General features: G+C 30.7%; 2 protein-coding genes across 2 annotated transcripts; one reads left to right on the forward strand and one right to left on the reverse strand.

Moving 5' to 3' along the window:
- Positions 1-66: 66 nt before the first annotated feature.
- LOC134711247 (uncharacterized) lies at positions 67-5,907 on the forward strand. Its single transcript, XM_063571743.1, has 3 exons — positions 67-343; positions 5,105-5,254; positions 5,558-5,907. Exons 1-3 carry the CDS (start codon positions 124-126, stop codon positions 5,767-5,769), a joined length of 582 nt encoding a protein of 193 aa, XP_063427813.1. The 5' UTR covers positions 67-123; the 3' UTR covers positions 5,770-5,907.
- A 51-nt stretch (positions 5,908-5,958) lies between these two features.
- On the reverse strand, positions 5,959-25,162 carry LOC134711246 (AP-5 complex subunit mu-1-like). The gene is made up of 14 exons (XM_063571742.1): positions 25,057-25,162; positions 22,619-22,748; positions 21,492-21,593; positions 20,818-20,882; positions 20,397-20,469; positions 19,353-19,481; positions 18,545-18,625; positions 17,150-17,321; positions 16,602-16,729; positions 16,016-16,116; positions 15,046-15,131; positions 14,314-14,438; positions 13,041-13,137; positions 5,959-6,159 (listed from the first exon to the last, which is right to left on the reverse strand). The coding sequence occupies exons 1-14, from the start codon at positions 25,125-25,127 to the stop codon at positions 6,068-6,070; spliced, it is 1,452 nt and encodes a 483-aa protein (XP_063427812.1). The 5' UTR covers positions 25,128-25,162; the 3' UTR covers positions 5,959-6,067.
- Positions 25,163-25,249: the final 87 nt, after the last annotated feature.

A 25,249-nucleotide genomic window follows, 5' to 3' on the forward strand; every position in this document is an offset into this window, starting at 1 on the left:
TCTTTGTACTCTGTCAAGCAAATTTTACAGTAAAGGAATTTTAATGAAATCTGTAATAATGTCACGTGACTTATCTCACCTGTCAGGTATCCATCCATCACTTTGAAAATAACCCAATAAGCTATGACAGGGAGCCGTGTGATAGGCGCTGCTAGTTTACCATTAATAGGATGCATAGCATTAATAGCAGCCGCCGTGTGTCAAGTTATAGCATTTGCATGTGCCAACTGGGGATATGATAAAAATAGAAGTTTGTATGTCGGTTTATGGAGAGATGGGAATTGTTTCAAATCGGATCATAGGGAATGTTATAAGAGAGATCATGTGGAGTTTTTTGCTGAAGGTAAGGTGTAGTTCTTTGACGTTCTTATGATCGTGATTAGTCGACAGCTGATAGGAGAAAATATCTTTCTACATGTATAAGAATTTTAGCTTTCCTCTCTGTATATATATATACAACACACTTTATCATGTTTATCAACTTGAAACTTTTTTTTAGGAACAACATGGTAAGGGTACGAACATTTAATCCCGTCTTGGAGTAAATTGTTCATTTTCCTTGTCAAGCTGGGGGAAAACATTAACATTCCGTTACAATTGTGTTGTACTTCAATACTTCACTAGTTATATTTCAATGTCTACTGAGAGACACATCTTTATTGAAAGAAACGCGAATCAAACAACACAGTTTTACCTTTCAATGTTTGCTGCCTTGTTTTTTTTAATAATCTCACTGAAAAAAGATGTAAAGTACTTTTAACGTTTAAGTAGCCATTAAGAATGATGCCTTTGTAATGATGTTTTAGGTGTAGAGTAAAACCGGTTACTGTATCAATACAGACCTGTGGTTATGAATTTATAATGTGACTTCTGTTTAATAAACCCAAACACCCACATCTCCTTTTAACAACCTATTGATGGGATGTTTATACATTCCTGGACTGTCAATTATGTCTAAACAAGTATTCATAATCTGTTATTACTTTAAGTTTCTACTTGTTATTTTGTTGTCTTTGAAAACATCACATTTAAGTTTATTTTACCGTGAAATAATATACTAGCTGACGATATGACCAATATTATAACTTAGATCGACCGAAGAAGGAAGATAAGTAGTTTCTATATTTGTATCATGAATTATAATGTCCTCTAGCTTTTAATTTTCTTTGTCATGGTAATTTGAACATCTTTTCCCACAAAATATACAAATACAGTAAGTTTCCCTAGGGTAGCTCTAGAAATATCTATGGTTATCCCTGGCTGAGGTTTGAGAATCCCGACAGCCGGTTTTTTTCGACCGTGTAAAAATTATTAATGACAATCAGAGAGAACATCAAATAAACCTACGTATCAGTTTTACGCCAAGAAGTCCATTTTTTACAGTTTCTTTTAAAATTCACGTTTTTAAAGGAATATTTCACAAATTGTCAACAATGAAGTAATGTTTTTAATATGTTATCATTTCGCCAGTATGTTGTTCTTTAAAGGTCAGATTTGTCTATATGAAAACAGGTTTCTTATAAGTTAAAATCCTTTATGGGGTGATATATATATATATATATAAGCAGTGCATAAAAATGATGATTAAAAGTTAGTAAAAACTTTAATAAAATCCCAAACTCGCCAATAAATTATCTTGATGCATTTTTACAAAATGCAAATTTCCGAAGGACAATGACTTAAAATATGTAAATAGGTAAAGATTTTAAAGTAAAATACGCCGCAAGTATAAAATCAGTACATGTATAACTATACGAGTGTTAATTCATTCATCTTTAATAGTATGCTTCTATGTATGGAGTGTTTCTTTAAAATCTGTTGTCAAATTGTTCCCAAATTTCGAAAAACATAGTTCTATGTTAAAGCAGCAACCAGAAAAATCGGTTAAGATTGGGCATTAATCCACACATATATAAGGATAGAGAACACATTTTACTATTAAATCTACACCGCTTTAGCACCTTAATCAAAATGCATTGTATTCATAAGACCGTCTTGTCACCATTTCAGATGGTCTCGTCTCTCCTCGCCTCGAGTAATGGAGACAGTACATGAGTTAGTCCACCGCCGTATCGAGCCAAGACTCCAATCTGAGTGTGTTAGTCATGTGCAAAGCAAGGTTCATATTCATATATACTTGTTATATGTGCAACTGGGCGTTAAACCCTTATCCATCAACATATCCATCAAAACGATCTCCTTATTCTGTACATTAAACGAAGAGGCAATGTATCTATGATTTCGTTATGCTTATATGAGCGAAGAGTTCGCGAGTTGAAATGAATCTGCATCAAAGGCCAAACCATTTATTTCAGGACCTGCGTAATTCCTATTCAGGATAGCCTGAAATATATTAGGACCTCAATGATGCGATTTAAATATATCCAGGAATTGAATTTTGAAGGTCCTAAAAAAGAATTATAGACCGGAGCTCCATAAATACACTGAATAGTTTTAACTAAATTCGCATCATAGCTAATCGATATGTAGCTTATTTAGGTTTGTATATATTATAACAGAACAACTGATCATGATTTTGACATGTATTATAACAGTTATCACTAATTCGAAAAGTCATAATCGAAAAACGTATTTGGTTTTGCAATTTGATTAGGGACGTTCCGTTTGAACTTTTCTCGAAATTCAGTATTTTTGTGATTTTACTTTTTAATAACACTTAGTTCGCAATACTCGTTTTAAGCATCGAAACTTTCAGATGAAAGTGGTCGGCTCATTTGCTTGGTCTTTAGTTTTCTCTTATGTTTTGTACTATTGTTAGTCTGTTTGATTTTTTTTAAATGGTGTTGTCAGTTTATTGACCGTGAAATTGAGGTCAATACTCTCAGTCATTTGGCATTCAAGTTAAAATTATTCTAGACACATCATATCATAAGGAAAATGTGAACTAAGTTTCAAATTGATTTGAATTCAACTTCATCCAAAACTACCTTGATCAAAAAATTTAACCAGAAGCGTCCCGGGACAGACTCGCAGACCGAAAGCATAATGCCCATAAGTGGGACATAAAAATACAAATAAAAAAGAGAACATTACTGGTATGAAGAATGGAATAAAAAAATTTGGCCCTCAAATAGGAAAAAGTAAAATCACGGAATTAAGATACTGATAGATGAATAATTGATTGCTCCACGTCCGGCAGCAAATATTTCATGCAAATTTTGAAAATATGAAATAACTGTAAATATCAATGAGAAAGTGAACTTGTTAGATGGGACACTGAGGTGTTTTGCCCTCACATACGGAGAGAGCCGGGCTATTTGCAATGACGTTCTAATATGCAAAAAACGTGAAAATATCCCTACCATGACACCAGGATTCGAATTTTAGTAGAAATAGATGAAGAGGAGATAACAGCTGCAAGAAAAGGAAATGATAAAATAAGAGGATTTCTATAAGAGAAGAAAACTAAAAACGTGATTGCAAAAATTACAAAACTAAGAATTTGATTGAAAAAAACCCAAAAAAGAATAAAGGGAAACCATTTTAATTTTACACATTATGTTTTAGGAAATCATCTTGGAGACTGAATAGGTAGACATGATTGATATATGAACTGATTCGAAATTTAAAGTGGTTAATACCCTATACCCTATCTTTTTAAATATCTTCCATTTTATTCAAGAAGTCAGTGAAATTTATATTTTGGGCTTATGAAGGGAGAACATGTTTGCTTCTATAATTAACTTCTGAGAGTGGAAGTAGAGACATATAATTATATATCTCTAGTGGTAGTTACCATCGCCCCTATAACATCTGAAACTATTTTATTACTTTCTAAGTGGGGCTTTATTCATACACCATTCTATTACTATCTTTGTAAATATCTTCAATTTTATTCAAGCAGTCAATGGTTTTTATATTTAGGACTTTAATAAGGACAAAAATAGGTCAGAATACTTTTGCTCCTAAAATTAACTTCTGAGAGTGGTATCAGAGACATATATATGTCTATGGTTGTAGTTACCATAGCCCCTATAACAAGAAAAACTATTTATTTTATTACTATCAAATTGAGGCTTTATTCATGCACTATTTTTAGTATTACTATTGTATTTTAATATTCATTGATGAAAAAATTAAACTGGACTTTAAAAAGTTTGATTGATCTAAGTAATTGTATCAGATGTCATTTCAGGCAAAGGTTTAAATTCAGATTGCAGTAAGAATATATCAGGCTCTAACAGATTAAATACGTTTTTAATTCAGATATAATTTTCTGTCGAGTTTTTAGGTATAATAAACCATACAATTATTCAAAGATTAGCATATTTTAAGGTTTCAGATTTTTTAATTGAAAGCAGTAATTCTGCTTGTGTGACTTTCATAAATAACTTGTTTATAGCCAAGTATATTTTGTTAGTCCTTTAGAGCAAAGCTTACACAATGTTAACGGACTCTCTGTTTTGATAAATTAATGTAATTGTATATAAGCTTTGTTGATTGCTTTGTCCAGAAAAATATAATCAGAGTGCTTGTGAGAACTGAAGGGTCAAGATTGCATTTGATGTGCAGTGGGAACCAGAAATCTAATATTGCATATTTTATACAGCATTGTATAAAGGTAAAACTGAGGAGATATCAATTGTAGTTGGTCAAACTAAAGTTATGGAAAAAGAAAGTTAATTTCAATTTAAAATATAACCCATACTTGATTCATGCACCATACACCAACTATAGATTTTCTTAAATGGTGTGGTTATACACATACACATCATTTAGTAGCTTGAATATAATTATGAAAACAGGTATTTATTTCATTGACGAAATTTCATATTTGCATGGATAAAATGTTTAACAAGCATATTGACCGGTGCTTATTTTTGTTTTTGTTTTTTTTACACCTCAAAAGTAGTGATAAAGTCTTAAAAAAAATATACTTTCAAACCAGCAATATAAGGGTTCTGAGTACATGCAATTTCTACCCCAAAGTGTTTTAACATGTTTCTCCTGATTCAAAGGGTTAGAAATTAGAATGTAACGTTATAAATTGATAATACATGTACAATTTAACAACCACTTATCATTTCAGATTATCAAATATTCAAAATGTCTGATACTGATAGTATTTATACATTTTTTTCAGACTGGTTGAAAGCTGTTCGAGGTTTAGAATGCCTGGCACTGATATTTCTATCTTTCCCACTGGTAACCCTTCCAATCTACATGTACATAGCATTGGGACTTTATTACAGATGCATGCTGGGTACTATGGCTTTGTGCAGTTTGATATCTGGTAAGTTTTATATACATAACAAAATAATGCTGTTTATTTTGCTTAAAATGGACTTATATGTGAAGTCTTTATTATTGTGAAAATTACAATGGGATGAGTTTCGCAAAATCAAAAAGTTGCATTTCTATAACAATTTTCATTGATTTTTTGTGTATAGATAATCCATGAAATTAAAAATTCAATAAAATACAAATTCAATAAAATACAAACTTTCTACATGCTTGTGCAGACTTTGACAAAACCAAAACATCCACCCATGAAAATAAATATTATGAAATTTCATTCTCTGTTATTTTTTTGCAGCTGTGTGTTGTTTGGCTGGTGTAGTTGTATATGGGGTACAGATAACATCAATGGACTGGGATACTTCATGGTGTCTGTACGTAGCCATTGTAGGAGCAGCAGGAGCATTTATTGCATTTTTAGTTTTAATTGTAGCAACAATAACAAAACGACCAGAAAAAGTCAGACGTGTTGAGAAAGTTAGAATGTATACAATTTACGCTGATGAATGATATAAATTAGTATGCTATTGAACTTTACATACTCTAAATTAGGGATAATGAAAATGCTTTGTACTATATAATATGTAATTATTATACAAACAATATATTACCAAAGATGCATAATTGTCAAAATGTATATATGTATGTATGGAAGAAGATGTGACATAATTTTGTTATTTCATGTTTTAATATTAAATCATAACAAATTAACATATATGTGGTTTAATTGCACAAACCCATTGGTCATCATTCACAAATTGTTCATGTTAGAAAATGGAATGTTGTTTACTGTTGCCATAGAAACTATTCAAGTCTGACCAACAGATATAGGAATATTACTAGTCAATATGTCACCATGGATGTTCCATATTTTGTATTCTGCTGTCATGTATTCTTGAACTGCAATATAATTATAAATCAATATAAGCAAGAAGCTTGAGGAAGATGTTGAGATAAAATGCCTCTTTTCATGTTTCCCTTTTAAATTCAACACAAATTATCTCCCTTCTACAAGAGTTGTCTCATATTAAATTAACTCTAACAAATGGTTTGTGAACTTTAAAAATGAAAAATAAAGATCCTAATGGGTCACTGGGGTAAAGCTGATGACAGTAACTGCATTCACGGTCATCCCAAGATGTCGGACGAAAAATTAGGTCAGTTTCTGTATTGTCTGTTAAAGTGTTTCTATGTCATTTCACTACAAAAGTCAAAAAGTCTGAAAAGACCAGTTTTTGTCTTAATTTGCATGAACTTTTACTCGACATTCTCCAAAAGTTTGATTTGTGTCTTAATTTTTCTTGACAAAGTCTCTTTTTGGCCCCAAATATTAACAGTTTTACAAAATTGTTAAAATGTAAACTTTTAGTTATTTATTGGACAGTTAAATGGTTCTGCTACATAAATATTGGCAGTTTTTTAAAATACAATGCACATATATCGGGTTGTAGCACTATTAAGTCATGCTAAATTACGGAAAACTTCAAAATTCTAACATTTTAGTTAAATTTTAGACGGTTTCAGTGCAAAACGAAAGTGGCCGCATTCATGTTCATCCTTAATATTGAAATGTAAGTTGTATTTCATAACATATATAAAGGTTGTGGATGAACACGGATGTGGCCACTTTCGTTTTTGACAAAAACCATCTGAAAAGTGTCGTTTTTGGCAGATTTGAGAGATTTTTCATATTTGAGCTTGAATCTGACCGTTTTTAATGACTAAATCAGTTAAAATCTTTCACATAAATTAATTGAATCAAGTGAAATAGACACTTAAGTGTTTAAAAAGTGGTCAAAATCTTTTGTCAGATGAAACTGAAATTTGAGGCCAAAATGAGTCCTTACCGGACCTACTCCTTTGTATGAAAGGAGTAAGTTCGATAACAGCCATATTTGGCCCCAATTATAAAGTTCAATGTTACAAGTCAAAAAACATTTTAAGTTGACTTAAAGACATGGGAGAAAGTTAAATAGAACAATTTTTGGCAAAGATTAATTCTGACACGTTGATTTTTACATCCCAAAAAGGGCAAAATAGGAGATTTTGATGAAATTCGACAAAATCGGCTAAATTTCAACCAAGTTTATGACCAGGAAACATAGAGCGCAGGCGTCGACAAAATAAATATTCAAATTAGACATGTGAAATGTCTTCACAAACATTATTTTAAAAGATCTTTGTTGTCGACGTATGCGCTCTATGTTTCCTGTCCAATAATCTATGACAATTTACCCATTTTCTTTGATTTTTTCGTGGAAAATCAATATGAGAACAACTTGTGACGTCATAATGAAACGCCGGAACTTGAATTTTCAACAAAATGGCTTTATTATCTATGTGTTAGCTATAATTTATTGTGATATTGGTCAATAAATCCTAAATCGAAATTTACGCTAATAAAGGGGGCCATTTTAGGACCTTACCGAACCTACTCCTTTACTCGACTTATTCTGAATATGGTCTGAAAATTTCTAGACATATTCTTGACATTTGAATACTGTCTTGAAATTTCTTGACATATTCTCGACATTCTCATTTTTTCTCAGTATGGCTTGACATATTCTGAACATTTTGAGTTGTGTCTTAAATTTACTTGACAGTTCTGAGTTAAACAAATCATGACCAATATTCATCATATAACTTTAATCTTTATTTCTCTTTACATAATATACTGTTGTTTTAATTTACATTTCTTACAACAAATATGAAAGTTAGACATGTGGAATTTGGTATCTAAATATTTTTACAATGCATATATGGTAGGAAATCTAATGTATAACATGTATAACATACATTAAAAGTGGCTGTGTTGATTTTAAACAATTTATATGTCGGTTTTAAAAAAATAAAAATTTTGATTCCGAAAACTGCTATTAATTAAATGATTCAAACCAATGATATTGTAGACATATTTCATTCTACATTCATAATATTCAAGGTTAATAAGGTAAATATTTATTGTACAAAAATGTATACAAATCATTTATTAAACAGAAGAAACATTTGTGTAATGTCATCTGTTGGAAAATATATAAAGTATTACACATGGATAGGATGTTTCACACCTTAGAATACACGCCACTGTCAAATAGAAATTACTGATTTACCTGTAATCAGCCATACAACTTATCAGTTGTCGACCATTCCAAAGATTAAAAGAAACTTATTATCTTCTCCAGGAATGATAAAAAAAAGTATTCATAATGGGTCCCATCAATGATTTAAAAAAATCTAAATGCTGTTTGTCAGTTACTTCCAAGTGAAAACAATTAATTATATATTTGATAAAAAAATAAAAATTAAACTACATGGGGGATTATTCAGGGTATTCCAATTTAGGTGCACAAAAAGGGTATCTTACTATACCAAATTGATCCTTGATTCTGCAAGGTTTAGTTTAGCCATTATAAAAGAAGGTAAACGGACAGAAAGTCACAGGACAAAAAGTCACAGGACATAAAGTCACAAATTAGATAGGACAAAAAGTCACAGGACAAAAAGTCACAATTAATCCTTCGACAATTGTTTGAATATATAAAAGAAAGATCTTGAAATATTATCTTTTTATTACATCTATTCATTTTGAAGTGTAGGACATTGTTCATAAGCTTTGTTAAATAAAAAAATAGTAAATTTTAATCATTCAAAAATGATTTTGCTTGGCACCATGAAGCCATTTAAGTACCATGTCATGATGACATCTTGTTTTCATAACAATTATTTGATCATTATTGATATTTATTTAATAATTTTTAATGACAAAGTTGCTTTAAGTTTAACACTTCAAGAAAAAAACAAAACTTTTATTTTTTAAATTATTTTTTCTTGCTTAAAGAAAAATATTCTAAAAACTAAATTGTGACTTTTTGTCCTGTGACTTTTTGTCCGTGACTTTTTGTCTGTGACTTTTTGTCCTGTGACTTTCTGTCCTACATTCATAAAAGAAGTATATAACAGTTATAGAATGTCATAAACAGTGCAGAATAACTCCGGACACATTTCAGGCGAAATTTATACTGTTGAGATAGTGTCAAGACATATTTAAGACTGTCAAGAATGTATCCAGACATATTCAGACAATATTAAGAATGTCAAGAATATGTCAAGACACATTAAGACATTATTTAGAATGTCAAGAATATGTCAAGACACATTCAGACATTATTAAGAATGTCAAGAATATGTCAAGACAGATGGAGACAAATTCAAGACAGTCAAGAATTGGTCGAGACTAATCCAGACTCTTTATCAGATGATACAGGAAGTGTCGAGAAATTTTAAGACAATGTTCATATTGTCAAGACACTTGTCAAGAAAAATCAAGAACCTTATTAGACAAATCAATACTATGTCAAGAATTTAAAAACATTATTCATACAAATTAAGAATGTCAAGTAAAAATTCATGCAAATTCAGACAAAAACTGGTCTTTTCAGACTTTTTGACTTTTGTAGTGTTTTCTTTACAAATCATACATTGAAACGATGTAAATTTATAAAAGAATCACTCGGAAATCACTAATTACTTCCGAGAAATGTGCATGAAACGGGAAATTCGATTTGAAAAAATCGTTATGATTACCGTAAATCATAATCAAAATATTTTCAAGATGACCGTAACATAAAACAAGGATGACCGCGATTGGTAAAAAGATGACCGTAACTTGTAAAGGATGACCGTAATTTGTAAAGACTGACTGTAACTTATATAGGACGACTGTAACTTTTATAGGATGACCATCAATTCTAAGAAATATCCGTATTGTATTCAAAGCTTTTTTGTTGATTTTGTCGATCTCAATTGGGGCTCGGTTAGCGGATATAAATATGTTTCATAAATTTCTTTTTTTAAACTATAATATAATTGACCGTATTTTGTATTCATGACAATGATAGTTAATTTGCATATTTCTTGTAAACAATGAAATTTTTTATTGAAAACGACGTTAAAATTTTAACACAAATTGACAGCGATACGACGAAAATATGAAGAAATTTGAATTTGTCCCTAGTACACTGATGCCTCATCTACACTATCATTTTCTATGTTTAGCGGACTGTGAAAATGGGATAAAACTGTAATTTGGCATTAGAATTAAAAAGATCATACATGTACCATAAGTAAATTGTGTACTAAGTTTCAATTTTATTTAACTCTAAGCTGGACAAACGGACAAACAAACAGACGATCGGAAGAACGGACGAATGTACGCACATACCAGAAAAACTTAATGCCAATAAATGGAGCATTAAAACATTAATAATACATACAAATATTTGGTTAACGAGCCCATGTGTATGGTTTCAGAGGAAGCAGATTAAAATCTTAATTTGTCTTGATATATACAGGCGGAGACACTTTTGAAATAGAACAAAAGAATCGAAGCTCTTTGTTTATCGAGAAAGCGATAAATATTTACTGTAATGTTTGATATAATAACAAAATTTTAAAAAGGTAATAGAAACAAATAAAAAGACAATTTTCTTCTCATTTACAAAGTGTTTTATTTTAAAAACACCATTTACTATCTATTACATAGCAATGCAAAACAATAAAATATCAAGCCCACGACATGGGTATCTATAAATTGGATGTAGAAAATGCATAATCTGATTTATTTAATTTTTTTTTACCACGGACGGAGAACATATCAATAATTTAGTTAAAAACATTTTGTGTCTGCCCTTCCATTATGTGAATCACGAAAAAATTCCCCAAAATAGGTAACGATTGTATCGGAAAGAGAAAGTCGAGTGCACCTTTTTATGTTTGGGCATGTTTGGTTACAAAGCAAGAGTATTTGATATAGCATCTCACTTCAGATTCTATCATTTTTATATATCAAAGCTACAGGTTGATTTTATAACGTCAAAAATCACAGTACGAAAAGATGAAATATAAAGGTCAAGTGAAATACCTATCTAATGAATCACAAAAACAGAGTAGGTGTTTTTCGAATAGCTATTTTTTTTCTAAAAGTGCTTGACGTCAGTCTTTTAATTTGGATGATGAAAATGGATATCTTCGAACAAATATGACTTTCTTGTGTGTGATAACTAGGGTTTATAATCTTCAACCACTGAAAATGTTTAGTCAGCCCTTCCACGGCACAAAATATTCAATTATAATTTTTTTAAATGCTTAAGAATTTTCCAAAATTTCACCTGACATCCGAACAGACAATATTTTAAAGTTGAATCAATGCAGACAAGATCATTAACTGATGCTCATTAACTAGTACAAAATTTAGATACATTTGTCTTTTAAGATATAACTGATATATAACGATCGATCATAATGGTACAATGTGGATATATTTATTTATCAGTTTTCAAGAGCAAAATTGGCAGAGCGTCATCCCTACAATGGCTTCCATTTCTACCATTGTGAGCATGAACTGGCGCAACGGGGAGACAATTTTGAAGAAGTAGAATCCTGACTGTTTGAATAACATTTCTGTTTATATACAAATTGACAACGTTCCGCCTTGTGATACGCTATTCGTACAGGACTATTTTAAGGATCTACTTTGCTGGAGCTCACCTTCACTAGTTTAGTCGTATAATATTGTCAAAATATTTCTGTTACTTTATTTGCAAGACAAAATGGAAGACGATATAATATCAATGGGTTTACATGCATTGAATCTTTTAAAAATGTGTATTTATAATATGTCATTAAAAGGAATCCCAGAAATAAAAAAAACTCTTTTGTCGAGCAGTTGGAGGCTGTGCACCGCATCTTTTTCATTATACTTGTGAGGTATCATTTTATCGCGCTTTTGTAGCATGTCATTTTGCAAAGTCATTTTAAAAATTAAACCCCCTACTGTAAAAAAAGATACATATGGTAATCTTTGCATTTGAAGTACGACTTATTTTCTTCTACCTATAGGATAATACTCTCATATTAATATGTTTATACAAACACGATTAATCATTTGATACAAAAAGGTAGTAATATAAATACGGATATTTCTTAGAATTGAGGGTCATCCTTTAAAAGTTACGCTCATCATTTACAAATTACGGTCATCTTAAAAGCAATTACGGTCACCCTTGTTATGAATCACTGATTCTGTTACGGTCATCTCGATTGTGATTTACGGTCATCTGAGCGATTTTTTTAAATCGAATTTCCCGTTTCATGCACATTTCTCGGAAGTAATGAGTGATTTCCGAGTGATTCTTTTATAAATTTGCATCGTTTCAATGTATGAATTTTAAAGAAAATGATATAGAAACACTTAAACAGACAATACAGAAACTGACCTAATTTTTTCGTCCGACGTCTTGGGATGACCGTGAATGCAATTACGGTCATCAGCTTTACCCCAGTGATGGGTGGCTAAGTTGTGACAGATCATTTATGTGTTAGACTGTTGGTTCAAAGGTAATTTTGTAAATATTTGTCATTAGAAAGTTATATGTTCATGAATCCGTATGAAATTTTAACACATGTTTATTATTCAATGACATGTTTTAAAACTGCATATAATTTTGACTCTTGATGAATTGCGGACAGGCATAGAAAGAATTCTTGCATTTGACTTTCTGAAGAACCTGAAGGCATCCCTAATATTTTTAGTGATGCTTGCGTTGCTCAGTCTTTGGTTTTTTACATTGTGTTTTATAAACGGTTATTTGACTTTTATTCATCATGTTGTGGGTTTGTCTTCAATTTATGAATTTGAATATTCCTTTTGTTGCTTCTTCATCTCTTTAAGAAATAACATTTAATCTGATTACTTTGATAAATGTATAATATAAGTGTCTTACCTGTTGTTAATTTAAATTTAGCATTAGGAGAAACTTGGACAGTCTTAGGATCAATATAACAACCAGAATGGGTAAACTCTGGTACCTTGAAAAAGAGCTGTAATATAAAAAGTAACAAACAGAATGAGTTAACCATTGAACCTTGAAAAAGAGCAGAAATATAAAAAAATGACATGTAAAACTCAGAATAGAATTGGGAAAGTGTCAAAGAGACAACAACATGACCAAAGAGCAGAAAACAGCTCAAGCCACATTAGTCTTTAACACAACGACAAAATCTATCACTCAGAACCAGAAGTGGGCTTCAGCGTCCCCTAAACAAACAAGAGGCTCTCAAGAGCCTGAATCGCTCACCTTAATTTTTTTGGTTTAATCTCTCATCAATGATTATTTTGGCTTTTCAATTTATTTAAATGTTCTTTGAATCGTCCTATTTTCTTCAAAAGCAAAAAAAAAATCATTTTCTCCTATGTTCTTTTTTAGCCATAGGAGCTATGTTTCTTGACATACAAGGAAATAAAATATAAAAAATAGTTTCAGAGGAGAAGATTCTTGAAATAGTTAACGACAACAGACGACAACAGACGCCAAGTGATGGCATAAGCTCACTTGGCCCTCGGGCCAGGTGAGCTAGAAATGTGTTCTAGTGAAACTGGATGTCATACTAAACTCAATAACATATAAATGAACTAAAGGAAAAAAAAAATACAACACAAACAAAGGCCAAAGCCTCCTGACTTGGGACAGGCATAAAATGTGGCAAGATTAAATATGTTTTATACCGACCGTGCAAGGGATGTACATCCAGTCAAGGTCATTAAACACTTCCATCATCATGATTTATACACACTTTGCAGAATTCATTGAGGGTGGTAAAGGGTTATTTTCGTGCAACGTGTTTTGCCATTTTTATTTCGCATGCAGCAATGAAAAATGTTCGTTATTCACCATGTTTCGTAAAATCAGTAAAAAGATCAACTTGCAAGACATTTTTAATTGTTCGGTCATCATGAAATGGCAATTTTATTTCACTATCTTGGGTGCAGATAGGATTATCCCATCAAACTTGTGTTTATTTCATAGATAGATGAATATGGTATTATTGTCTGGGCTACCTAAAGGGAATTATTACATCTTCAAATCATATGGCCATCATTACAATTTTGCAGTATGTTACAGAGTAAAATGTCTCTTATCCTTCACATAAACAAATTACAATAATACTTTTACACGTTAGCAAAATAATGACGGAAAAGAAAAAACACAACACTACCTGTGCATAAGAGTTTTGTCCTTTGCAAAATGGATCTTCATATGCATTAGTAGTTGGACTATCTGTAAAGTTGACTGTTGCTTCCATAGATATATTCTGTGTTGTCTTTGTTGTAAATTTTGGCCCTAAGTTAGAAAGAAGCAGAATATTATTATATTTTTAAGTGTTCTTAAACAACAATAACAATGTGTATTTTCATCTGAACATTATGAAAATTCAGTAACTACTAAATCATGACTGAGGCAACAGGGCTTTAAATAAGCTTTTCTTGTTTCTGAATCCCAGTATTTATATTGTATAATTATATTTTGGTGCACTTTTGAAAAATAAAATATTGTTTAAAATAACAGGGCTTAAAAAATATAATTTCCTGTAATACAGCAAAACAAAATCATTGACTTTTGGTGATGATGAAAAAAAAATCACTTGTGTATTGCTTCCTGAAATAGGTGTCACAGATGACCAAAAAGATTAGCATTTAAATTATCACAGATTTCAATGGAAGTCAAGGTCACAAAATGACACATGGGCTTGAGTTTTCTGAATTTTAGGTTTTCAGATTTTGTTGTTGTGCATGAACGTAAAGCTTGATACTGAAATGGTGAAAAACAACGAAGATACAAACTTATTTCTTAAACAATCACCTTCTCTCCTTGCAAAAATATTCAGGTCAGGCAATCATTTGAATGGGAAAAAATACAATTTAATAAGGAATAGTGTTAATGAACAAACCTATATTCCACACTAATATTCTTTTATCTGGTGATAACATTGTATTTCCCAGTGTACAGTTACTTTCCAATGAAGATATCTGTCCCCTGTAAAATAACAATTGACTTATACATTTATGCAATATATTGCTCATTTCAAATTAGCTGAAATATAATATGCAATTCAGAATTTAAAGAATTTTGGGTATTTTCATAGTTGGTACACCTAAATATATATCAAAACACAAATGTGTCCATAGTACAAGGAATGCCCCACATGCACTATCATTTTCTATGTTTAGTGGAATGTGAAATTGGGGTAAAAAATAAAATTTTGCATTAAAAGTTGAAAGATCATATCATAGGGAACATCTGTAATTAGTTTCAAGTTGATTGGACTTTAACTTCATCAAAAACTATCTTGACCAAAAAACAGACAGAAAAAATAATGCTCCTAAGAGGGGCATGGAAAATGCTATTCCATTTAGTAAAGTTTTGCTTATTAGGGGATTATAAAAAATCATTTAGTATTTTTTGGCTTCCTAGGAGATTTTAAAGACTTTAATATATATTATCTTGTAAAATATTGGTCTGGAAAGGAGGGTGCAAAACATAGTTGCACCTCCTAGTTCCTACTAAAAACCCAACACAGTTGTGCAAAAAACCCTAAATTCTGACAATGACTTGAATATTAAATGTGATTCAGCTTGATCAATATTCTGAATTTCAAAATTAATATCAAGGTGTCTCATTGTAAGCTGTATCAACTAATCATATGCACTCTTTAGGAGAAGAGCCAACAGCCTTATACATGTTTATGTGTATGCACTTTTAAGTTAAAGTTAGCTTCAACAAATTCTGAAAAATCTAAAAAGGCCGTAAACAATTCTAGTTTTACCAGAACAAATATATATTATTACATGAACCAGGTTTATGGAAACCCTTTAATTTCCATTGTATCCAAGCTAACCATCCCTAAAGGTAAAACTCACTTGTTATAGAATGGTATCTGTAGTTCACAATATTCCATGGCACTTTTCATAATACAATTTAACTGTAAGGTTACAGACAATATGGCTGTTTTACCTGTTAACTGAAAAATATTAGATAAAATACTGAGTTTACAATCAATAATACTGTGGATTCATTTATTTTCGTGGGTAACAATTTTCATGGATTGCATAAAACTTGCCTTTTTGTGGATATGTGATTTTTTGGTTTTGCCAAAGTCTGCATAAAACATGATGGAAAATTTGTAATTTGTTGAACATTTGAATTTGTGGTTCACTTGCACCCAAGAAAACCACAATGTAAATTTGTATCCAACCAATAATAATGAATCCACAGTAAATTCCATGAAAAAACAGCATTTTATGAACAAACATGTTTCTATGCAATTCAAATTCCCTCCAATCCATATTTATACATATGAAAACCAATAACTTGAAACTTTTTTATCAAGGTTTTTTTTTAACAATTGTCTTTTTTAACCATCATATATAAGTTGAATTAAGGAGATCATTAATTTCATTTCATATCCACTAGAAACTATGCATTGGTGCAAATGTTTTAGTTTACCTTCATTTCATAGCAACCAGAAACAGGAAGTTGCTGTAACCTAGGAACAGTGTAATGACAAACAGTAAACATCTCCAATGGTGGAGTAAATCTGATTCTTCTTGAATTAGGACGGGTGTCAGTAGAACCTGGCAAAAATCAGTGTATATTAATATTTTATCTATTATGTCAGATCTAAAAAAAAGATAAGTCAAATGTACTAAATGATATGGTCATGTTTATTTATAATAGGGGACAAACATATAAATGATGTAACACCTAAAAGTAATCAAACCCTTGAATTCCAAAAAGTTACCTCAAAACTTAAAGCCATCACTCAAATAGAGAGTCAGGTGTATAAAACACTTATCTGCCCTAGATTCAGAACTGGTGCAAAGCTTGGGACCCACACATGACAGAATCTATATCAAAGATTGAAATGGTCCAAAGACGAGCTCCTCTGCATGTCTGAAATAGGTACCATATATAAGCAGATATCTGAAATATTAACTGATGAATGATTTTTTCTCATTTTTCGAAGCATGTGTTCTCTCTAAAAATTAACTAACTTAAATTTGATGTATCTGCACTCTGAACACAAGGGTGGATCAATATATTATCTAGAGGTAGGCCATCACTTGTAACGTTTATAGTTATATCAGGAGTAACTCCTTCAAGTTCTGCTTTACAGCTGACTGTTCCATATAAATCCCAAACATCAGGCACATTCTCTCTACCATACTATATAATAAAAAAAGTCAATGTATTTACAATTTGCAATCAAGTTGACAAGTTGACAACCTATTTTTAAGAGCAAGAAGCTATTTCTCTTTCTTTATTTTATTTTTGAAGTTGTGTATAGAATTCATCGATTTCATGTACTGTAAACCAACTTATTTATTACGGTAGCGTTTTACCCTTTCTTGACCACTTCGCGGCTATTTAATTTCACAATTATCTGATTTACTTGATGAAGTTTATTAAGGAAAGAACAAAGATTGAGATATTTGCAACATATTTATATTCGTGTTATTTTTCTACTCGCGAAAGTCACGATAATAAATCGCGAAAATAAGTTGGTCTACAGTATGTATAACTTATGCTATTTATATAATCGACCTAAAACTTATTTTGAGTTTGACGTATTGCATAGACATGCGTCTCTTGTTGGATTGAGACATATTTAATAATTTAGATGTCTTCCATTTTTGTATTGCCTGGTTGCTGTCTGATGAAAAATATCCCACATAAACTGACCCAGATTTAACACAAAATTAACAGTTTCATTTAAGGAATTTGTGTTCAATCTGTTATTGTGAAACTAAAAAAGGTAAACAAATTAAGAGATAACTGTATTGTATTTGAAGTTTTAAGGACGTCCATCAGTAGTTTTACTGTCGCAAATTTAGTTTACCTGGTGACATGTAGCGGAGACAGGTAAACAGGTATTTGCGACAGTAAAACTACCAATGGACATTTGAAAAGCTTCAAATACAATACAGTTATCTCTATTCTAATGCAAAACAAGTTCATAATTAAATTTCAATCATTATTTCAGTGTAAAATCTTCATTAAAGAAAATTCCGCGAAAAGATGTTATTTTCTTTGGTCCCAATACTAGATGACGTCATAGGTATGCTTCCGGCATCAAACATAATAACTGGGCATTTTCTGGCTTCTGTGCTGCTTCAGAATGTTATAAAATTTGATAAAAAGAGGATTTTTAGGTGCAACATTGAGTTTTATGGCTTATTATTGAAGAAATTACATGTCAATACATTCAGCAATTCAAAATGTCGGCTACCTTAGTTACAGACAAGGAGATAGAAAATTTTACGCTAACTGCCATCCAATCAGAACCATTGATACAAACTAATTGCATTAGAATATTGAATTCTTAGATTTCTGTGGTATTTGTATCCTGATTATTTGTCCCTTTAGATGTTACTAAATTTTAAACTTACTAGAACTGCTTTAATGTATTCAGTTATTGCAAAGTAAACATGATTCTTTCCTTTATGCAAAACTGGCTTCCATGCTGGTTGCTGAAAACATCAAATATATCATTTATTACCATTAGATATATCATGTACTGTGTATTCATTATTACTCCTTTCTTGTGTACAGGTAAAACATAAATACAATGATCAAAGAAAAAACAATAAATTATCTATAGGCTTTGTATACAAAAGAGGGGTGAAAGAAACCAAACTTATAGATAGAAAATAAACTGACAATGCCATATGGCTATAAATGATAAAGAAAAACAGACAAATAATAGTACACAAGACACCGCATAGAAAAGTAAAGACTAAGCAACACAAACCCCATCAATACTAGGGGTGATCTCAGGTGCTGCGGAAGGGTAAGCAGATCCTTCTCCACATGTGGCATCCAGCAAAGATTGGCAAAACCATCAAGTCAAATATCCATGAAAATGAAAGTTTTCCTCAATCCACGAAATTTCATACCAACAAAAATAAATGAATCTACAGTATAACCATAAATATGTCTAAGCTAAAATTATAAATTAAGAATTGAACATGAACCTTTCTTTTAAATTTCTGTTCTTGTTACCACATATTGTACATCCATACAAAGACATTCAGGTGCTATAAACTAATCATTATAAATCAATAAGAATGTTTATGCATGTATTTTATTTTTTCTTACATAGGGCAAAGAGTGCCTTTGGTGCTTGCTCAATTAATTTTTCTATGACACTATTATATGTTCGTATTGGACATGTTATTAAGATTACCGAAAAATTACCTTTTGTGACATTATGTTGTTTTTACATGTAAGTTTGGGTAAAACAGCATCTATATTTACATCCATAACTTTACCAAACGGTACTGCAATGTTTAATATACTGTATAAGTCTGTCTTCATTTGATATATCTGAAAAAAAATGAATTTTGCAGATTTGTTTAATCTATTTCTTTATGGACATAAAATTTAACACAAATTGAAGTGAAATTTGTTTTTTTAACAGAAAAAAATGAGAACCAGGGGTACCATCTTGCCACACAGCCTAAATTACCACAAAAGTATCTGTAAATTTATGGCATTGTTTAATCCCTTACAAGGCAAACAAAACTTCATTTTGACAAGTTCCTCAAATGTAGGAAAAGTACTGTCCACATACCCGTAGCCAGGGGAGTTGGGACGATCAACCCCCCTTTGAAAGGACTGTTAAATTCAATGTTCTGTTCGAATTGTGACTGTTAAAGTCAAGCTTTTGAGGCCAAATAACCTGCCTTTGGAAATTCCTGGTCCATGTAGGTACTCTGTTAACACTGATTCTGTCAATAGAAGTGTGTTACAAAAAGAGGTCTCCCCAAACAATGTTTTTTAAACTTTATATTATTTGACCCTTTTGTCTACTCTAAAAACCAAGGACCATCTTATTCATGTTATTTGTGTTGGAATAAATTCTTAACATTCTTAAATTTCTAGATATACCACTATGTAATAAAATATGTATCTAAATTTTCTTATCTTCTTTTTTTTCGTATAAAAATGAAATAAATTATTTTACTGTGGATTCATTTGATTTTCTGGGTACCAATTTTTAATCGTTTGAGGTAAATTTTCAATTTTGTGGTCTTGCCAAAGTCTACATATATTCATGAAGAAAATTTGTATTTTGTTAAACTTATAATTTGTGGTTCCCCTATACCCATGAAATCCACAAATATTGGTATCCAACTAATGATAATGAATCCATAGTTATATTAAAGAAAGAATATTCCAAAATTCTTTTTTTTTAATGAAACAAGACAATAAGTAAGCTCATCTTGTCCTAAATATTACTTCAATTTCCGAGTTCTGTCTGAGGTAGTCTGCTAATCCACAAAGTAAGGTGAACCCTAAAGTTACACCAGATCTAAAAATATAAAGTTAATTATAATTCTTAAGAAGTAAAATGTATCTTTTGTATCACAACACCAAAGTGGACATTCACAGCAAAGATACTTTGCAACATATATACTATATGTTCCAGTAATTCATTTATAATCAGGTACATCATTTATACTAATTTGTTTTCCAGTTATATTCATCACTGCAAATATTTTGTGTAGCTTATCTTGAAACAGCTTGATGGTTCTTCACTAAATTCAATCCTCAGCTAATCATAAAGCTTTGAGACAAACAAAAAAGTCCTTCAATAAATTTAGTGTCAGTTGTATGCATGATATATAAAATTTAGCCAAAAAAATGTAACAAAACTTACATTTGTAATAATGGAGGTCTTTCTTTTGCTTCTACAACTGGTAAACAGCAATATACTAACCCTTTCTGAAAAAAAAAGACTGAACTACTTATATTAGATCTTTATTGATGTGTAAATAAGATTTACTACAGAATAAAGCTTGCAGTGTGTGACAAATATAATATATATACTTCATTGATGTGTGCCACTAAATTTGTAAATAGAGATCATAATCATGATTATCTACATCATAGCAATGGATGAAGAATATTTATATATGTTTAGAAATTTTAACTTATCTTATGTGAAGGGATTGCTTCCCTTGGTCTATGTAGTAGATATTTGGCCAGCCGTAAGAGGTAAATAAATTTAAGTGTAAATGTAGTTTGAAAACCTGAGTCTTTAGATAATACACAACTTCACTTGTTCAGCTAAATTCAGTGGTCTAATAATCCTGGTTTTATTGTTCTGGAAATATCACTATATAATGCAAAATAATACATAGTAGTCCAGTCATATACAGGAATATTGATCTTTTTGTATCCAAAAATGTTGGATTACTGTCTCATAATTATTAAGCAATCACTATTCTTGTACAAGAAAGATAACTCACTTGTTCCATACAAAAAATTCCAGTTATGAACAAGGGGGATAATTCACAAGTTCAAAATATACCAAATTAAAAGGGATACTACCTGTTCCACCACAACCAAGGGCCATATTATTCCTGTACTTGTAGACACTTCTACTACTGGTTTTTCTTCTACCCTGACACAGCTGTCTCTTCTTGGATTAAACTAGAAATTAAAAATAATGATATGTATTGCTGAATAAGATATGCAGTTTATATAGATGAAAAGAAAAAAGAATATGATATTTTTTTCCATTGTTTAAATTACATTCAATAATATTAATATACATGTACCTCATATATTACAAAAAGTTTAGTATATACCAATGAGAAAAATATGAAACAAGAAAGAACTGATATTAGCATGTCCAAGAGAAAAGATTAAAGGGAAAAAAATAGAATGAGACAAGAATAGTTCATAGGCCAAATATCATAAGTGAAACATATAAATTTAAGATTGAGATGAACAAACCCAATTAAAATGGGACTAAGGTACATAATTCTTCACCAATTCCAAATGGTTGTGAGAAGATATCTCGTATAGAAATATATAGAGATTTTTTTTACAGATATCAAATTTAATCTAACCACAGCTTGATCAAAGAAATTTAAACTGATGTCGATAAAACTTTATCTATGAAATGGAGCAGTCAGATGTGGATAATATTAATAAATTATAGATTTCTAATTACTGTCATAGTTTGTCCAATAATCTGATTGTAAATTACATGATAAGATGATCTTGCCATTATGAAGCAGACTGTATAAAAAATAACAGGTTTAAAGCTTGACTTTTAATCTCACTTACAACAACTATATAGACTTGGAATAGAAAATCAAATATTTAAACATTCATGACATTTTGATGAAAATTATAATTATTAAAATACCAAATTTTGAATTAATTTGTCTTCCAATTAAGGTAGAAAGAAATAAACCGGTACAAGAATAACTGTAATTAAAATAATCCTCTGAAAACACATGCAAAACATGTTTTAAGATAAACATAGATTAAATAAAAATCATAAAAAGATCAATAAGGCTAACAGCAAATTTTGACAATGGAAGTTAATAAAATATTTTATTTTCAAAAAGATATGGCACTGAAACAGTATAAAGACTCAATCTACAACGCCCTTCTCCTATTATCGAGACTAGTATATGAATTTGACAACACATTATTATTATTACCATTTCTACTCCATCCACTAAATGTCCCAGCTCAAATAGTAAACCATTTACTAGTTCCTGGTCTGAAGGAAGGCTAACATAATTCTCATCTTGTTCTTGTTTTGCTTTCTTCTCTGCAACAGGGAAAGCCCTAAATCAAAACATAACAAAACCCAATTACAATTGACAAGATAATATGAAAACCAGTATGATATAAAGGAGGTGTAATAAGGTAATGTTTAACTAAATATCAGAAACCTCAGTCAACCTGTAGAGCAGTAAAAATGAAAAAAATTACCCTTACAACTATGAAAGTATATCCTGCTGCTCAGTAATTACTCTATACATGCCATAAGCCTGTCATAAAATAACAAATTATATACATGATATAGATTCTTTGTTACATTTCTTATTTGTAAAACAGATTACTGTGGATTCATTTATTTTCGTGGGTACCAACTTTCGTGGTTTGCAGAAAACTTGCATATTCATGGATATTTAATTTCATGGTTTTGGCACATTCCTTTAGAAAATTTTAATTCGTTAAATATTGAAAATTTTTGTTCCCCTGTACCCACGAAAATTGGTATCCAAAGAATATTAATGAATCCACAGTATTCTCCAACTTATACTGTTTGAAATATATATTCAAATATATAATCTAAACTTATCAAGAAAGTAGGAAAATGCCATATTTTGTTGTGGGTTGGTCTCAGTATGCACACCCACATCTTTTTTTATTTTTACCATGTTACCCACTTCTATGTTGAGCAAGCAGTAATGTGGATATTTTTTTAGTTTAACACTTCATTTTTGGATATAAAAATAGAGAAGATGTGGTATGACTGCCAATGAGACAACTCTCCACACAAGACCAAATGACACAGAAATTAACAACTATTGGTTACTGTTAGGCCATCAACAATGAGCAAATCCAAGACCACATTGTCAATGCACATAATTTATATTGTATGTTTATGCTGTATATTAATGTACAAATGTATTATGTTTGTTGCTTATATTGGTGGTAATTGCTGCTTGTAAGTACCCCTTGTGGCATCTTGATTGGAATAATACATATATTTCAATACTAGTATTTTAAAACTTTTAAGGTACTTAGCTGAATTGTCTAAGAAATACCCTAGATCTGGCTTTGAATAACCTTTGTACATCACACATTCATGCAACAATTCAATTTTGAACATGTTAAATTGTTTAATCACCATTTTTTTATAGGCACTGTCTAAGGTTACATGGTAATGTAACAATGATCAAATTATTATTGTTACATTAGAGACTAATTGCCGGAATGCAAGGTTGGGTAAGGAATCGATTAATTACGTTGAGTGTAACAATAAGTATTGAGTCTACGGTTACATTGCATTAATGTTGCATAAAGTTACATTTTACATTCATTTAAATGTCCGCTGGGACTAGTAATATGTATTTAAATAAAACTTGAAAACTTGCATACAATTTTTAATTTTTTTTATTTGCAATATTACAGTTTCTCACAAAATCCAATATGTTGTATTTTGGGAGCATGTTACATGTATATTCCGAAAAATCTTGGTGAAACCAAGCAGCCTTCACAAACGAGTGATACAGCAATATGCACATCTGTATTTCAGACTGTACATTTCCATTCAGTACTGTACAATTTTCCATTCAGTCCTGTGCTATATTTTTTCGAGGTTTAAGAAACTTTCAATGTCTGTCATGCTTTATTTTTATTTATTTTTTACTCTTGCGATCAAAGATTTTGTATATAAAAATCTTTGTTGTGATTGTTATATTTTCATCCTTTTTTTTTTTGTTTGAAGCATATGTGAGGTTGTAACATGATTTCATTACCGTACATTACTAATTTAATGTTCACCTCCGATTTCTGTATCCAACTTTAAATAGCTGAAAAACCCAATAAACATTAAAATACAAGTCAATTGTGAAGGCATTTGATACAACACAACTTTAGAAAGCCCAAGTTTAATTAATCTAGTGTACATTGTCACAATAACGCAATGTAAGCGTAGACTCAATTATTATTGTTACATTCATAATTAATCAGATCCTTAAGGCTTACCCAACCCTGTATTCCAGCAATTAGTCTCCAATGTAACAATAATATTTTTATTATTGTTTATTGTTACATTTCCATGTAACAGTAGCCAGTGTCTTTTTTATATTGCCTAAATTAAAGCCACAATGTTTGAAGACATGCATGTGACAATTAAATTAAACTTGTTCAAAACTGTTTTATTTAAACAAATTCTTAGCTTCAAACTTTTAAGTAAACTTGTGACCTGATTTTTTTTTTTAAATTTGACTTTGTTACCTATTAACTTGACTATAATTTACAGGGTGATACCCTACTGGAGCAACCTACATGTATGGTCACATGAAATAGTTATTGATAAATGTTTTTCACCTGTAAGAAGGGTTAGGTGAATTAAATTTACCTTGAAAACAAAAGCTGTCTTTCACAGTCTTTTGAATTCGTTGAGAATATCAATATCTTTCGTAAAGACATCTGTATTACTTCATTACTTTATCAGCAAGGCATTCAGCAAGTCGTTCTGATCCTTCTTTCTGTTTCTACTTTCACTTTGATACATAATCGATACTCGTTTGATTTTACCTATCGTGATATGG

The sequence above is a fragment of the Mytilus trossulus genome, chromosome 3, assembly GCF_036588685.1.
Source record: "Mytilus trossulus isolate FHL-02 chromosome 3, PNRI_Mtr1.1.1.hap1, whole genome shotgun sequence".
In the NCBI taxonomy this organism is placed as follows: Eukaryota; Metazoa; Mollusca; class Bivalvia; order Mytilida; family Mytilidae; genus Mytilus; species Mytilus trossulus.